This window comes from Folsomia candida, unplaced genomic scaffold (assembly GCF_002217175.1).
Source record: "Folsomia candida strain VU population unplaced genomic scaffold, ASM221717v1 Fcan01_Sc004, whole genome shotgun sequence".
NCBI classification, from domain to species: Eukaryota; Metazoa; Arthropoda; class Collembola; order Entomobryomorpha; family Isotomidae; genus Folsomia; species Folsomia candida.
The window spans coordinates 12,133,346-12,148,580 of NW_019091196.1; the positions used below are offsets into that span (position 1 = coordinate 12,133,346).

Below are 15,235 nucleotides of genomic sequence, written 5' to 3' on the forward strand. Positions count from 1 at the left end.
GTCCATTTTACCCTAATACTGATATGTAAAGGTGAAGGTTACTATAAATGTTTGATAATTTGCACCAGCTACAAATTACTTTTTATGAGCGCGTCGATTTCTTACTAAATAAATATATTAAGTAAATCAATTAAATGTCTCAGCCAATTTAATGACAACCCCATTTATTTCATGTGCACACAATTTCCTCAAAACTACCAATTACATAATGACTAAATGATAATGCAGGGCAATTTATGTGGGAAACTTGATTGAAACCTTCGCCTTTACATTAAACAAATCAAGTTTAATATGAACAAAAGTTGCAAATTAAAATACCTATGTATCCTTCACCGAGCAGAATGTATAGATAAATGCATTTCACGCAGTTTGCAAATTGCAGGAAAATTGAGTAATAAATGGAAAATTATGTTGCGTGCGTTCCAAACATGAACTCTTAGTTAGTAAAAGTGGTTCAATATCATTGTGCGAATAAATTGACGCAGTTTGCAAGCTAGTTCAGTCCAAAGTGCAAAATAGTGAGCGTAGACGTGGAGTTCAAATCACAAGAACAAATACAGCATCCCAGTTTTTTGCACCATGTCTGGCTTTAATACCTGCCTTGCTATTAAATGGCAATTTATTTTGCATTATCAGACAATCTAAGTAAGCAACCTGGCGAGCACCGACCGCCTCTAACCCACTGTTATTATATTATCATGATTATTAGTGGAATGCACGAATCAAGGCCGACAGAACTGCAACGAATTATCATAAATAATGATGCTGGACTTAATTTTCCAAATTCAAAGAATTACTATTTAAACCTGAACTAATCCTAAGCATTACACAAGTATTAGTAAATTGCAATAAGCAATGCAGTTCAAAGATTTATGATTGAACTTTGATGAGAACTCCCTAAATCAACGCCGTAAATCCAAAACAAGCTTTTATGCAGGTTTTCCCTACAACTTATCAATACCTACTGGAAAATGGATTATGCAATGTTGAATGTTGATAAATTGATAACTAACTACCCAAGTTAAGATTTTCCCACCAAGTAGTAAATAATTTAATTAATAAACTAACACAAATTCCTTCCAAACAAAACTCACCTTTAGCAAGAGATTCCAATCACAACTTGTTCAAAACATTCACCACCAAAGTAAAATTGAAATTTTCCCAAATTTTGAAGTTATTTAGCCAATTGTTCGGAGAAAGAATTTGCCGAATTCTCCGGAACCTCTCACTAAAGCGAAACCACTCCTGCTTGTGCAATGCAGAGAAAGACCTTCATTCATTCTTCTTCCTCTATTTTATTTTCGTGTGGTGGTGATCACAAGGTTTTTCATGCCGTGAACTATTTGGCAAGGTGGCACTGCTGTTGATCAAAGTTCTTTTCTTACAATTCTCCATGAAAATGCTGCATGATTCCTTCATTTCGCAAAATTAATTCCCAACTTTCACTTGCTTTCACCTTTACGAACTTTATTTAATTAACAATAAAACCTAATACAATTTAACAAGTAGGATTTATAACGCGGTAACTGTAACGGTAGTGCTCGCATCATTTGTATCATTTGGCTCTGACATGGTTTTGGTATCAATGTCTCTGTTTATTATAGGGCTGGTTGGGAGGTTGGAATATTTCTTAAAAATCTGGACAATTTTTGGATACACGAGTAAATGCACATCCCTCCCGAGGATAAAGTCGCAGTGGGAAAACTTGGGGTAGGAGATAACTGTGTGAGAGATGAGGTTAGGAAGCTCCGCAGATATTCGCAGGACGCCCTAGAATTAATTACAAAATTGAAAAATTAAATAATTTCATAATTAATTTTGAATCGTTTTTGAGCTTATCTAACCTTGGCAGGGATGAGACAGTCGTGGTCCGCCGTGAAAGTGGCGACTGGCACGGTCACTTTCCCCAAATCGTATTTGGGGGGTTTCGGTGTTCCGTGCCTCTTCAAGTTTCCCGCCCGGCCGTAGTCAAACATCTGGAACTTTTTCGAACTAAACATTTGGGCGACATGGACCGCATATTTTATCGAAGTTGGGGCTGGCATGTGTTCAGCGAGGCGATTGTACATCTCCTAAGAAAGAAGTGGGGATAATGAATTTTGGAAAAAGAACTTGAATAATATAGATAAGCTTACCCGATCAGTCCTACACCCCGCCCCGATAGAACCACCCATTCGCCCCAGTAATTTCATCCAACTGCCTGCCAAACTTTCCCTGTTGATTTTGGTAAACGATGGGATGACCATGTTCACTATGTCATTCACGGATTTTGTCCCAATCGGACGTCGATAGACGAATTTGGACCGCTGTATAATATGATCATAAGTTAGAGATAGATAATATTGATTTGATTATTATCGTTTCATAGTTCTGGAATTAGGTATTCTCCAAAATATTACCGCACGTGCAACTAATGGCACTCCGAATTTGACCGTGGATGTTTTAAAGTCATGACCGTACACTCCGGGAGCCATCGCCGCCACGGCGCGGACCTTTTTGTGATATTCTGGTCTCAAACATAGCGTTGATAGTATCATGGCACCTGTGAATAAATTGCAGTGTTTGTTATATGCAAAATATCAGATTAGTTTTTGCAAGCGCAAAACTTTGTTTTTTAAACCAACCTCCCATTGAGTATCCGAGAAAAAATAAATCTTTACTTCCAGTGACTTTTAGAATATAGTCGATAAGAGCTGGAATGTCATATTTGCTCATCTCGTCAAATCTACATAATTTATATAAATCAACCAATGCATACTCCACGTGATTCCAATTTGTACTCGTATTTCGTTCAAAGTTATTCAATTCGCTCACCCAAAATCCCAAAACTTTTTAGAACTCGTTTTCAAACTGGTGTGTCCTTTAGAGTGAGGCGTGCCGCGATTTGTACCCATCCAACAGTCAAATCCTTGCTTGGCCAGTATGTTTGCTATATCCAAGAATAGCGAATGGTCTAAACTTTCAAGTTTTATAATTTCATAGAATTATATGTAATTCGCTCACGAATTGCTCTGCCCTCTCGTTCAAGGAGTAGCCACTCCAATCCATCCTGGAATTAATCATTAATCCATCAATTAATTAAAATTAACTAATTACCTATTACTTAACTTACATTGAACATCCCCGGAATCATAAGGACTGGGGGCAACTTATTATTTGTCGTGGATCCATCGTCACATTTTTCTCCAGACTCGCCACCACCGCCATCGTCCCCCTTATCGAAATCTTTCAGTCGAAACAAACCTAAAATGTAGCCGTCTTCAGTCTCTACTTTATGTGTTTCGAGCCCGTTTGAAGATATCGAACTGCAAAATGAGACGGGTGGAACGTGTTTCTTATCCTTCGAACTATTTGGCACTTTATTTGACATTGTTCATTTATTATTCTTATTTTATTTAATAATTAACTAACTAATTATTTTATTATATTTTATTTTACATCGCCTCTTCCACCACTTGCTTCTTGTATGTATTTATTACGACACTTTTTAACAGCAATTAGACTTGGACTCAAAAGTCAAGTGTGCAGTGGACCAAGTAAGTCGAGGTCGACAAGGCGCATATGTAGCATTGCCAAGCAATGAACTGAAGATCACAGACTATGAAACAACGCTGCTATGAATTTCATGTATGATTATTAACTCAACCGTTTGGGAAATTTTTGCATACTTTTTACACGTTGACCACTGAACTGACTGACGTACTACGTATTAAAGAGTACCACAAGAAATCATTTATTGGTGTTGTGCGAGGTTGTTAAAACTTAATGTGAACTGAAAAACAAGCTCTCTGCTGGATTGGATTACTATACTTATTTGGCCAACCATTGTTGCCAGTATGGAATGGAATTGTATACAATTTACAGTGATAACTGGTTTGGTTTACCTGCTTGCGTCCTTCCTCTTGCAATTTTATCAAAAATCTAAGCTAGAATTTTTTTGCCATCTGCACCACGACCACGACCACCTTCAACAGGACTGGAAATGGAAAGAAGATTGCAATCACACCATTATTTGCCTACATGCGTACACGTCATGTGCATGCATCGTTATGAAAGGATGGGAATAAGTGAAGACTAGAAAACATAAAATATTTTATTCCAGATAAATATAAAGTTGAGAAATAATAAGATAATTGCAGGGAAAGATTTCTGCTCGAAGAAGTTGTTGAGCTAATGTGATTATGATTATGGCAAAGAGCAGGTAAAACGATGACAAGCTCCGTGTGAAATTTTACCATTTGCCTGATTTCATGCCTGAATAAACGGGAAACAGGAAAAAGTAAATTAAATAAAAACGCTATGATTTGATACGACTGAATTTATAAGGATAATCAGAGAACAAATTAAGTTGGAAAATACTTTGTGCAATAAATAAATATGTTTATCAGGTTCATAACAATTACTACTGAGGCTTAAACCATAATCGTTGGAGGAAGAGGTCCAATAACAGTTTTTTTTATTTTTTTTTAGAATCCACTCATAATGATAGAACTGCTCAGCTCACTATAAAAATATACATCATAATGATAAAGGTTTATAATTTCGTGGAAATATTGTTGCCAGCACTGTCTGCTAGTTTGAATTTGTCGAAAACTTGAATAACGTCTGGATACAGCAATTTATGCGCGTCCGACCCAATCATGAAATCCGTGTGGTAAAACTTTCCAACAATTTTCTTATATTTTATGACATTCTTCAACTCATTGGAGAGTCGGAGTACATCCTGAGAGACACAAACGTATGTGAGAAAATGTTTTCAATAATGTGCAAGTGAATAGTTTTACCTCATGCCCTACGAGGTAATCATGATCACTGGAGTAGAGTGCCATGGGGGCAGTAACATTTTCCAAGTTGTATCTCGGTGGGGTTGACTGACCATATTTTTTCATATTCCCATTCCTCCCATAGTCGTAAGCCTGAGCCTTTTTGTAAAATAAGCATTGCATCACTTGACACACCATTTTCATCGAACTTTGTCCAGGAAGAATTTCCACAAGTTGGGGAAGTCGTTCCTGTATATCCAGAATCGCCAATGGCGTTTAGATATTAATGACAACATTTACATACACAATTTAATGTAGTACCTTTTCTAACTGTTTCTTATAAATGATTTTCAGAATGCTCTGCGTATAAAATCGGAACAGTTTTGAGCAAATTTTATCCTTTCGAGGCATACACGGCCAATATTTTTTGACCAGTTCTACCAACGAGCTTTGGCAAACACCTCGTCTGTAGAAAAATCGACTTTTTGCCTAGAAAAATTCAATACCTGTAATATCATTCCCATTAAATGGACTAGAAACAAGCCTTCCTTTAATCTTTGGGCTTACAAAAACAGCATACAATGGAGCTGATAGCTTGGTCAAGAAAAAATTTCTACAATGCTCCCCGTAAATTGCGGGCGTCATTGCGGCGCAAGCACGAATCTTGTCGTTGTATTCTGGTCGAGATGAGAGGGTGATGATGACCGAAGTAGCGCCCAAGGAGTGTCCAACATAAAAGAGGTTCTCATGATGCGTTACTTCCAAAATGTAATCGATCATCGCGGGGACGTCGTAATAGCCAAATTCGTCCACGCTGAAGATCAGTCGTATTGCTTAATAACCCTTAAAATTTGGGGGAATCCTATAAATTAAAATTAATCTACCTAAAATCCCAGTATTTCTTTTGTTTCATGGTGTACTTGACATGGGGCTTAGCTCCCGTAAGACGAGTACCACGTAGACAGCCGATCCAGCAATCGTATCCTTGTTCATATAACATATATGCTGCACAAATTGCGCAAAAGTATTTATTTAAGCATCATCCAAGATCTGAAATTTACACTGATTGTACTTACGCAAAACTTTCTCCGGGCTGTTACACAACCACTCCGTTCCTGTCGAATTATATTTATTAGTCAATTCCAAATTACAGTTAAATTGGTGTATTTTAATTTGAAATACCAGCACACATCATCCCATGCACCAATAACACGGGAGGGCGATCACTTGTTTTTAATTCGGAAACTTCATCCTCGTTATTTTCTCCGGAAGTGGAGATGGGTGGATTGATATTAAGTCTGTATAAGGTCAAAATGTACCCGTCTTCCGTTTCGGGATAATGAGGTTCCAATGGATAATCCGAAATTGTCAACATTTTGATTTTACTGTGCAAAAGTACTAGATTTTAATGCATGGAATAAATAAGAATGAACGTCTGATTAGTAACCTTCATACCAGTCGAGATGCAAAGGTGCCATGTGATTATGCGATGGATAAATAAAAATGCGATTGCCCAATATAAAAGTTGTTGCAATCAGGATTCATTTCGCCCTGAAAAAAAACTAGACTAGCCAAAGCAAAATCGACTCACGAAAGACTAAGGAAATTCCAGTAAATGCAATCATGGGAAATATTTCTAACCATAATTGGGCCAAAACCTGTGAAATAATTCGCAAATAATAAAAGGTAATGACGATTTACTAGTATCTTTGACTTGCATCGGCGAAATCTGCGAATTATGCACATTGCATGGTTAAAGTACTGGCGTTATGCATACAACTCAGGATTAACATAATCTCTCACAGTTTATCTCATCTTTAAGCAAATATATTTTTTCTAGTACAATTTTGTGGCTATCTGCCAACATTACAAAAATTGGTTCATGTACAGGAAGAGGAAGACAGCCCATCATGGCTGATTTTGATCAAGATAACATCAGGTCAATCAAAAGACTATCAGTGCGAGTGACGAAATTAGACTGTAAACCTCCAACTTAAATATAATAATAACTAGATTTGTGCAATTAGCAAGTCGTAAAATTGGATAAATTTTGAGTACACATGTTAAGATTTTTGTATTATATTTGAAGGTTTATAATACCATCGTAAGACATATGTATACATGTCGATACATTAATAAAGGTAATTTACATATTAAAACTGCTACTTCTTTCTATTATCTTAATTCGCATATTCTTCCCACTCTTATGACAAGTACTTTAAAATTTTGTCAATATAACACCAAACTCTCATAAAACCGAGATACAAAAAGGTAGCAATAAAAAAAACTTCGGATTAGATTACCGGCTTGCGCATTACTTATTAAATTATGATAAGTACGACACACATTTGTGATAATTACAGATTGTCTCTTAATTATCAAACTTAAGAAAATGATAATCAACCAATGTTAATTATTACGAGTAAAATTTCACCTCGTAAAAAAACTTGAATCCATCTTCTTATTAATAATGCAAACTGAAACAATGGTTTTGTCAGGAAAGCTGAATTTTATTAAATTGACTCTTTTGTGAGACTCACGTTTGCAAAAAATTTGGACGAAATTGTGCAATAACGAGTGATTTATTACGATGTGATTTAGATGAGAAGATGACGCGTTTGTTCGGCTAACTAAGCATTAGCCAAAAAATGCCACAAGATTTTTTTAGCGATACACTGATGGAGTCAGATGACAGGATTATGTACAGATGTAAATTAGTTGGACATGATTCTAATTCTTCCTTCCTCGGAAATCCTTACAAGTTTTTTGAAAGTAACGATAATAAAACGACAAGTCGAGAGTTTCCGGAGCATCGAAATTTATGAGTATGATGAAGTAGCCTTGCTTTTTGTATACTTTGGTGAAAATCTTGGTTTAATGAATTGGTTTGCGTTTTGCTTGATTACACGTGTCAAATTTGTTTTTTATTGTTATTTTCCAAAATTTAATTTCCACGAGGTAACAGTCCCTGTGAAATTGTATAATTTACTACTTGAGACCTGTGTATGTAAATGTGCCTGTAGGTAAATTCTAGTAACAGTAAGGAACAAAAAGAAAGAGTTATAAGAAAATGAATTTCATGAAAACTTAATCAAGCTAATAACAGTCGTCTTACGGTCGTTGGAGTTAAATGGGTTGCTGAATTGAAATTGGTTCTGTTGGGCCAGCAATTTTTCCCAAAATGTATTCACCACTTCGATTGACCAGGAGGAGAAAATGACATCCATGACATCATATAACATCGAAACATGGTTTCCATTAATCAGATTGGTCAGCACGTAGAGGAAATTGAACGCAAGTATGATGACGGCCGAAATCATCCAATGGCAACATTTCTCAGGGTCGTTCTAGAAATTATGTACGTGTATTAAAAACCGATGGACAGATAAGCCTATTGGATAATATGACTTTTGGAATTTTTATAGCTTATCTCACCTCAGCAGCAGCTTGCCACAAAATGATGGAGAAGTAGAGACCCAACAGGGCGAAAAGAAGCAGGATTATGCCCCAAACTAGTAAAGACTCTCCTACATATGAAAATAAAACGTTTTTCTTAATGAGTATTATAAATATTTATATGTGCAATTACTTAATTATCTTATATTAAAGAAATGACAAAAATTGTCTCCTAAATAATTACGTACCCTCTTCTCTTATGGTGTCCGATTCAAGACTAGGACATTCGGATTTACCAATGGTCATGGCTCCAGCGATGACAAGGAAGACGGATTGTGTCAAGTTCCACATGTAAGACAGCTACATAATCAAAATAATAACTTTATTCCTTCCGAAATGTCACTTTAAGAACTTAATTATTTATTTCACTTACAAAGAGAAAGGCAGCCACGAAGGTGACACATTTCTTTACAGGGAAGCCGAAAAAAGGGTCCATAATTCATTAAGTTTTGAATTTATTTTTAAATTTCAAAGTCCGACTTTTGAGACCAGACTTCTTGATACAGTACAAAGAGGTGAGCAAGAAAGAAATGACATGAAATCAGAAAGAAGAGGGGAAAATGTCCATACATTATAACCTCCGGTTGATAAGAGGGAGGAAGTCATGATTTTGAATTGAGTTGATATCTGGAATGTGCGATACACCTGAATGAATGACAGAAATTCAAATGATATGAAATTACTGGATACAAAATGTTATCATCTTACTTTGCGTTTCAATGAATCACATTTCAATCATGATTAAGAATTAGCATCGCCAGATCTCGCATTCTTCAGCGTCAATGATTGTTTTTGTACATATGATAAATATATTTATAAATACATTTTAGGTTTGAAGTTGGCAAATAGGACAACCAAGAGGGTATATTTCATTCATGATATGAGAGATTGAGCTGGTGATTTCAGTCAAATAAAATCAATTCAAATGAATTCTCGCGTTGAGATTATAAATAAAATCCTGTCACAAAATTTTATGAGTTTTATAGCAAACTTTTTATATTGTCTTGCGAAATATATACACATCGGTATGTATGTATATATGCACGTAGAATCATTGAATGACCACTTTTTTACAAAGTAATAAATACTTAATCATAGTGTGAGCATTATTATTGCCAATTAGATTATTATTTTTTGCATTAGAATTGCATCTAGTCCAACAAAGTGCTGCATTTTCAAAGTATCTTCCTTCCGTTTCATCCACGCTTCTTGACACGCTATTACCTTCTCACTTGCACATTTTACTTTCTACTTCTCATCATGCACTTTACAAATTTAGGTAAATTCGAATGTAAATGTACTCTATATTATTCAGATTATTGCGCTCGATGCAGTGTCCAAATCGAATTAAAATGCAATCTACATTTTCTGCTCATATATGTATCTTCATCAACCGCTTAATTGGATCGGGTTGAATTTGAGAGCCTTATCATCTTGATGGGACACTATAGCAGTTGGGGGACAGTTATATTATATTACTCCTTTTTTGTAGTGACAAATGAGCATCCTACGAAATCTGGATCTTACTCGTGGCACTCATAAATTCAAGAATTAAAAGGCATGCATATATACACGCGGAAGGAAGTGAGACGGATCTACATATGTACCCACATTGTTATGCAATGGAATAATAATGCATGTAAAATGCAAATCATCTAAAAACTAGTGACTGAATAACTCTTTATGCAGTGTGGTCCATTTTTTGCCCCACTACTTTCCTTCATAACCTTAGATAACATTTCGAATTAGAATGCATGGCATCTCGCTCATACGAGCATAAAATCCAATTCTACCAAGAAAACTTGACAGTCAAGTACAAATTGTAACAAAAAGTAAATGTCAAATGCTCCTTTGTCGTTTTTCTAATGGGTGTTTTTATAATTGCATGGTACGCGAGGGTAATGAACGCCAAGTTGATATACGCATTGTTACCACGATATGATCGATATTAAGGGCGGTGGTCATCCTTCCGGTAAAAAATAATCAGTGGACAAGAAATAAATGAATTACAGATATTTTATTTACTTCGATTTCTTGACACGATCAAAACAACAACAATGTTTTTGAAGGATATAAAAATTCGAGATTTCACAAAGATTTAATTGAAAAGTATTAATTTTATTCTTCATTTTTTGTGCAACACCCGGAAAGCCATCAAATTTTTAGTATTTTATTTTACACGTGGCATTGCAAAATAAGGAGTAATTTGCATAGCCGATAACTGCAATAAAATAAATATACTTAATTAGAAATGTGGAGGTGGAGAAGAGAGATAAATGGTGACCTATACCATAATAATATTGCAAATGTAGGTATGTACGTACATATGAGCATCTCTTCCTCGTGTCTTGTTGATCATGGCGTTAAGATGCTCATCTTCATCTCGCTTTTAGACTACTAGATACACAACTTTGTTGTATTTCGCTATAAAGTGCGGCACAAGTCGTGGCTGGTAGGATTACACAAGATAATAGTTGATTTATTTCAGGAATAAGAGACAGGCATTTGTGCAGCGGCCCCATCGTCACGAGACCAATTGACCTTAAATAATCATTAAATCCACCAAATTGATTGAACCAAGTGACCCTCTTTCTTGTAAATAAGTATAAAACATAGTTCCCGTATTACGACATGAAAAAATGCACAAATCGATGCACCACACGCGCATTGGTCATTGACTGTCCCGTCAGTTTGACCAGTTACATAATTTGCTGATTTTTTGTCATAATTTAACAAAAGTGAAATGTAATCTTGCTCATTAGTAAATTAAACTCAGTATTGTTTGTTTAAAAATTGTTCTTAATTTACAGTGTGCGTGTAGTGTGGTTAAATAAATGATGAACAATTAACAAAAATATTACAGGAGAGCGAAACCCTTCCCATTATTCATTTGTAAATATGCTCATAATTCTTGCGTGTACGAGCAAAATATGTGCGTGTCGTCAATTTTATTTCGACACCTGAAATCACACATAATAAAATAAAATATACACAAATGTTGCATATGTATAATTGAAAATATGATAAAATTTGGCAGAAAATATTTATTTGCAAGAATTTTTAACTAATATTTAAACTAATTCAGTTAAATTCAATGCATTCATCATCACCGAGTTACATACTTGCATTTACACATGCAGGCAAAAACTATATAATAGGATGATGCAGAATCCGGTTATAGGTTGCACTTTGTATCCTTAATTTTCATCACACACAAGTAAATAATCGTTACTAAAATCATGATCGAATTGGGTAGAGTAGGGTTTGACTCCAATAAAGTTGAGTGAAAGTGGACAACTTTTGTACATACGTGCATAATCTGGTACGACGACAACAACTGCTGAAAATTAATGCAAATCCTAATCTGAACTATGAAAAAAGTGCATTTTGTATCCCTATTACTTGTAAAAGTCAATGACAAAAAAGTTTAAAATGTTTATCAAATATTGAGCGTCTCCCATACCGTTTTTTGTAGTCAATTATAAAATATTGCAAAATGTCGTTCACAAAAAACTGTATAGCGTTATTAAAATTGTTGTTTTGCATACAACGTTGGCTTCTAGTGCGAGGAGTTAATTAGTACGGATTTGCGTACAATGAGATTTTAATTCAATTTTAATAGCTCACTAATAACTTTGAGATTACGTGGGAGTAGTTTGAGGATGATTTGGGAAATGGAGATGTGACATGTGACCCATATAATAATTTTTATGCACTTTTTGCATTAAGCGAACATGAGATGCGTTTTGACAGGCTGTTAAAATTTACTTGATTAATAGAGATTTAAAATGCTACCAAAATACATACACGTTATGCATACTTCAACAATTAGTAAAGCTAATTGTGCGCACAATCTGTTGTATACATTATTGGATTTCAATTAATTTTAATTGCGGCTAATATTGCTAAAGCCAATTTCATTGAGAAACTATTTCTTAAAATGTGAACAAATTTGCAAACAGTTGAATTCTGCATATTTGTAATCGATCTTCCAAACAATGCCTACATACGATATGATCAGAACGATATGATGATGACACTGTCGAAATAAATTGCTGTCTTCTTCTCCCAACAACGTCTTCACTTCATTTATGAATATTCTTACGTAATCCTCGACCCAGTCAGTTTGCAGCCTGAAAGAAATGAATAACTCCACCCACCCCCACATGCATAAAATAATTCAACTTATGCACAACACAACCGGCTTGCCTGTCGTGGTAAGAAGTTTAAATTTGACAATGAGACAAACGTTGTTATTATAAATGACGATAGACCGTGGGGACTTTGTGTCAGTCGTTCTCAAGATATTGGCCCAACGGTTGATGTTGCCTTTGCGCACATTGTTCTAGTGCGTCGTTGGTGTCAAGCTTTTGAAGTTGTTGAACTACTACGAGTTGATTTGCGGTGGTTGGGTGATTTACTCGTTGAAGGCTACAAAAGTTGGATCAAGATTCATATTGTTAGTTGGGAAACTGTGTTAATAAGTTTTTAAATGAGACTAAATAGTTTTCGTTCCGAACATTTTTATTGAGAAAGTTCTGCACGATTACATTTCTTTTGCTGGATAGTTATCAAATTAACCATGAGGATTTCACTGGTAAGTGAAAATCATACGTAGGACGCTCTGCAAAGTGTCTATAATGCATGTAAAAATCTCCGTAATATGAAATGTGTACTGTTTATTTTGACCAATTAGGTACTGTTGCTCCTCGTCGTGGTGGGAGTAGCATTAGCTGCGGAAAGTGGGGGAGGCTGGGGGCGGAAGAAGGGCGGAGGACTTTCCCTCAAGAAAATCATTCGTCAAAAACTTGCTGCCATTAAAGGAATTTTCAGTGGATTGAAGAAAGGCAGAGGAGGCGGTGGCGGTGGGTGGGGTGGTGGATCCAGTAGCAAAGGAAAGGGGTGGGGTGGAGGGTCTTCTTCGTCCGGGAAGGGTGGCTGGAAACCTTCAAAGGGCAAAGGGGGTGGAGGTGGTTGGGGGCAACAAGAGTCGTCTGAAGAACAAGGTGGTTGGGGCTCCTCGAAGGGTTCTTCTGGTGGTGGGTGGGGCTCTTCCAAGGGATCGTCCAGTGGTGGGTGGGGCTCCTCGAAAGGATCGTCTGGTGGGGGATGGGGGTCCTCAAAGGGATCGTCTGGCGGTGGTAGCGGTGGATGGGGTCAAACTCAGTCCAAGGGTTGGAGTCAGCAATCCTCAAAGGGCAAGGGGTCCAGCGGATGGGGACAAGATGACGGATGGAAGGAGGGAAATGGTGGTTATTCTAGCGGAGGTTGGGGACAAAGTGGCGGATCTGGAGCAGGAGGGTACTCCTCTGGAGAAAGTGGTGGCTGGGGGAAAGCAGGAGGAAGTGGGGCAGGCTGGGGTCAGCAAAGCGGTGGTGGCGGTGGTGGTGGAAGCGGTGGAAATCAGGGCGGTTGGGGTCAAAACAATGATGGAGGATCGTCATCAGGAGGTTATTCTTCAGGCGGAAATCAGGGCGGATGGGGTCAACAAAGCGGTGGTAGTGGTGGAAATCAAGGTGGTTGGGGTCAAAATAACAATGGAGGATCGTCAGGAGGCTATTCGGGGGGAAATCAGGGCGGTTGGGGTCAAAATAATAATGGCGGCTCATCATCCGGCGGGAATCAGGGTGGTTGGGGTCAGAACAATAATGGCGGATCTTCATCAGGGGGTTATTCTTCTGGCGGAAACCAGGGCGGATGGGGTCAAAACAATAATGGGGGATCGTCAGGAGGCTATTCGGGCGGAAACCAGGGCGGAAATCAGGGCGGTTGGAGTCAGAACAACAATGGCGGCTCCTCATCAGGAGGCTATTCTTCAGGTGGAAATCAAGGCGGCTGGGGTCAAAATAATAATGGCGGCTCATCATCAGGATCGTACGGCGGAAACCAGGGGGGTTGGGGTCAAGATGGCGGACAATCTGGAGGCTACTCTTCCAGCGGAAATAATCAGGGCGGGTGGGACCAGAACAATAATCAACAATCATCTTCCGGTGGTTATTCTTCTGGCGGCGGCGGCGGCGGCGGTGGTGGTCAGCAACAAGGGTGGGGTCAATCAAATAGTAATAGCGGAAGTGGTGGAAATCAAGGCGGCTGGAACCAAGGAGGAGGAGGAGGCTCAAGTGGGGGCTATTCCTCCGGGGGAAATAATCAAGGTTGGGGCCAGCAGGGAGGGAACAGTAATAGCGGCTCTAGTAGCGGGTGGAATACTGGTAGCAGTTCAGGTTCTAGTCAAAAAGGAAGTGGGTGGGAGAGGCGACGATAAATTAATGCATTTACATAGAGCATAACAATTTTAGTCTTGCCTATCAATTTCAAATCACAGCCAAACGCCGCAAGTTACGATAAGATATTTATGTTTTTATACCGTCAAGCAAAATCCTACTCAATTTCTAATATTTTTTACAATTTGCATGCAGCGAAACGCGAAAGTATTCAAACTTCAGCCAAAAAATGAGATGATGGTTGTTGAAAAACTGTCGATTTTACAAAGTGGTCGAAAGACTTGACCTTCCTTCTCTTTAAAAAGTACCTCTGCATATGTCATACTTGTACCTAAAACTGTAAGTAATTGTACGAAAGGTGTCTGGTGTAGTGGTTATAATGACGAATGCAATCAACCACTTACTGCGTTAGGTTATTAGTTAGTGTTCCCTCCGACGCTGTGTATCAAATTATTTTTGTAAACTCTCTCATAACGCAAATGCAACAAAGAGTCACGTATATCATGTACGACGAAATGTACTACGAAATGAAAACGAAACCAATAATAAAATAAATAAAATGGTTCAAATGAAGCTAAAAAAGTGCAAGTAGAAACCAGTTTTTAGGAGAATAATTCATAAGATTCACTGGTTTGATTTGTTGTTATCATTATCTACTCATCATCCTCGATCACCCATCCTTTAGAAAGTTGTACAAAACCAGGTAGTAGTACCGGCAGCCAGCACATGTCACCCTTCTTTAATAAAACAAAGGTGTGTACGTACGTACGAACTCGTATTACAATTTGCAACCAG

At 37.4% G+C, this 15,235-nt stretch overlaps 3 protein-coding genes across 3 annotated transcripts; 1 reads left to right on the forward strand and 2 right to left on the reverse strand.

The window, feature by feature from the left end:
- Positions 1-1,445: 1,445 nt before the first annotated feature.
- On the reverse strand, positions 1,446-3,895 carry LOC110848832 (lipase member N). The gene is made up of 8 exons (XM_022096161.2): positions 3,113-3,895; positions 3,004-3,049; positions 2,815-2,929; positions 2,625-2,725; positions 2,400-2,542; positions 2,136-2,306; positions 1,845-2,072; positions 1,446-1,770 (listed from the first exon to the last, which is right to left on the reverse strand). The coding sequence occupies exons 1-8, from the start codon at positions 3,368-3,370 to the stop codon at positions 1,513-1,515; spliced, it is 1,320 nt and encodes a 439-aa protein (XP_021951853.1). The 5' UTR covers positions 3,371-3,895; the 3' UTR covers positions 1,446-1,512.
- A 387-nt stretch (positions 3,896-4,282) lies between these two features.
- On the reverse strand, positions 4,283-8,993 carry LOC110849174 (lipase 3). The gene is made up of 12 exons (XM_022096549.2): positions 8,593-8,993; positions 8,408-8,519; positions 8,199-8,290; positions 7,879-8,110; positions 6,219-7,731; positions 5,946-6,148; positions 5,840-5,878; positions 5,648-5,768; positions 5,331-5,577; positions 5,085-5,252; positions 4,785-5,012; positions 4,283-4,723 (listed from the first exon to the last, which is right to left on the reverse strand). The coding sequence occupies exons 5-12, from the start codon at positions 6,239-6,241 to the stop codon at positions 4,535-4,537; spliced, it is 1,218 nt and encodes a 405-aa protein (XP_021952241.2). The 5' UTR covers positions 6,242-7,731; positions 7,879-8,110; positions 8,199-8,290; positions 8,408-8,519; positions 8,593-8,993; the 3' UTR covers positions 4,283-4,534.
- Positions 8,994-13,328: 4,335 nt separating this feature from the next.
- On the forward strand, positions 13,329-14,481 carry LOC110849175 (uncharacterized transmembrane protein DDB_G0289901). Its single transcript, XM_035851414.1, has 2 exons — positions 13,329-13,349; positions 13,417-14,481. The coding sequence occupies exons 1-2, from the start codon at positions 13,329-13,331 to the stop codon at positions 14,479-14,481; spliced, it is 1,086 nt and encodes a 361-aa protein (XP_035707307.1).
- The last annotated feature ends 754 nt before the right edge of the window (positions 14,482-15,235 follow it).

What these genes read in the sequence shown, in the direction of transcription:
- LOC110848832 (XM_022096161.2), bottom strand. Translation starts at nt 3,370, where the DNA reads ATGTCAAATAAAGTGCCAAATAGTTCGAAGGATAAGAAACACGTTCCA. An exon ending in ACGAGAGGGCAGAGCAATTC is followed by an intron (nt 2,930 to 3,003) that starts GTGAGCGAATTA and finishes TCTTGGATATAG; the next exon opens with CAAACATACTGGCCAAGCAA. An exon ending in CGGGGTGTAGGACTGATCGG is followed by an intron (nt 2,073 to 2,135) that starts GTAAGCTTATCT and finishes CTTCTTTCTTAG; the next exon opens with GAGATGTACAATCGCCTCGC.
- LOC110849174 (XM_022096549.2), bottom strand. Translation starts at nt 6,241, where the DNA reads ATGGCACCTTTGCATCTCGACTG. An exon ending in CAGCCCGGAGAAAGTTTTGC is followed by an intron (nt 5,769 to 5,839) that starts GTAAGTACAATC and finishes CAATTTGTGCAG; the next exon opens with CATATATGTTATATGAACAA. An exon ending in ATAAGAAACAGTTAGAAAAG is followed by an intron (nt 5,013 to 5,084) that starts GTACTACATTAA and finishes CTGGATATACAG; the next exon opens with GAACGACTTCCCCAACTTGT.
- LOC110849175 (XM_035851414.1), top strand. Translation starts at nt 13,329, where the DNA reads ATGGGGGTCCTCAAAGGGATC. An exon ending in TGGGGGTCCTCAAAGGGATC is followed by an intron (nt 13,350 to 13,416) that starts GTCTGGCGGTGG and finishes CAATCCTCAAAG; the next exon opens with GGCAAGGGGTCCAGCGGATG.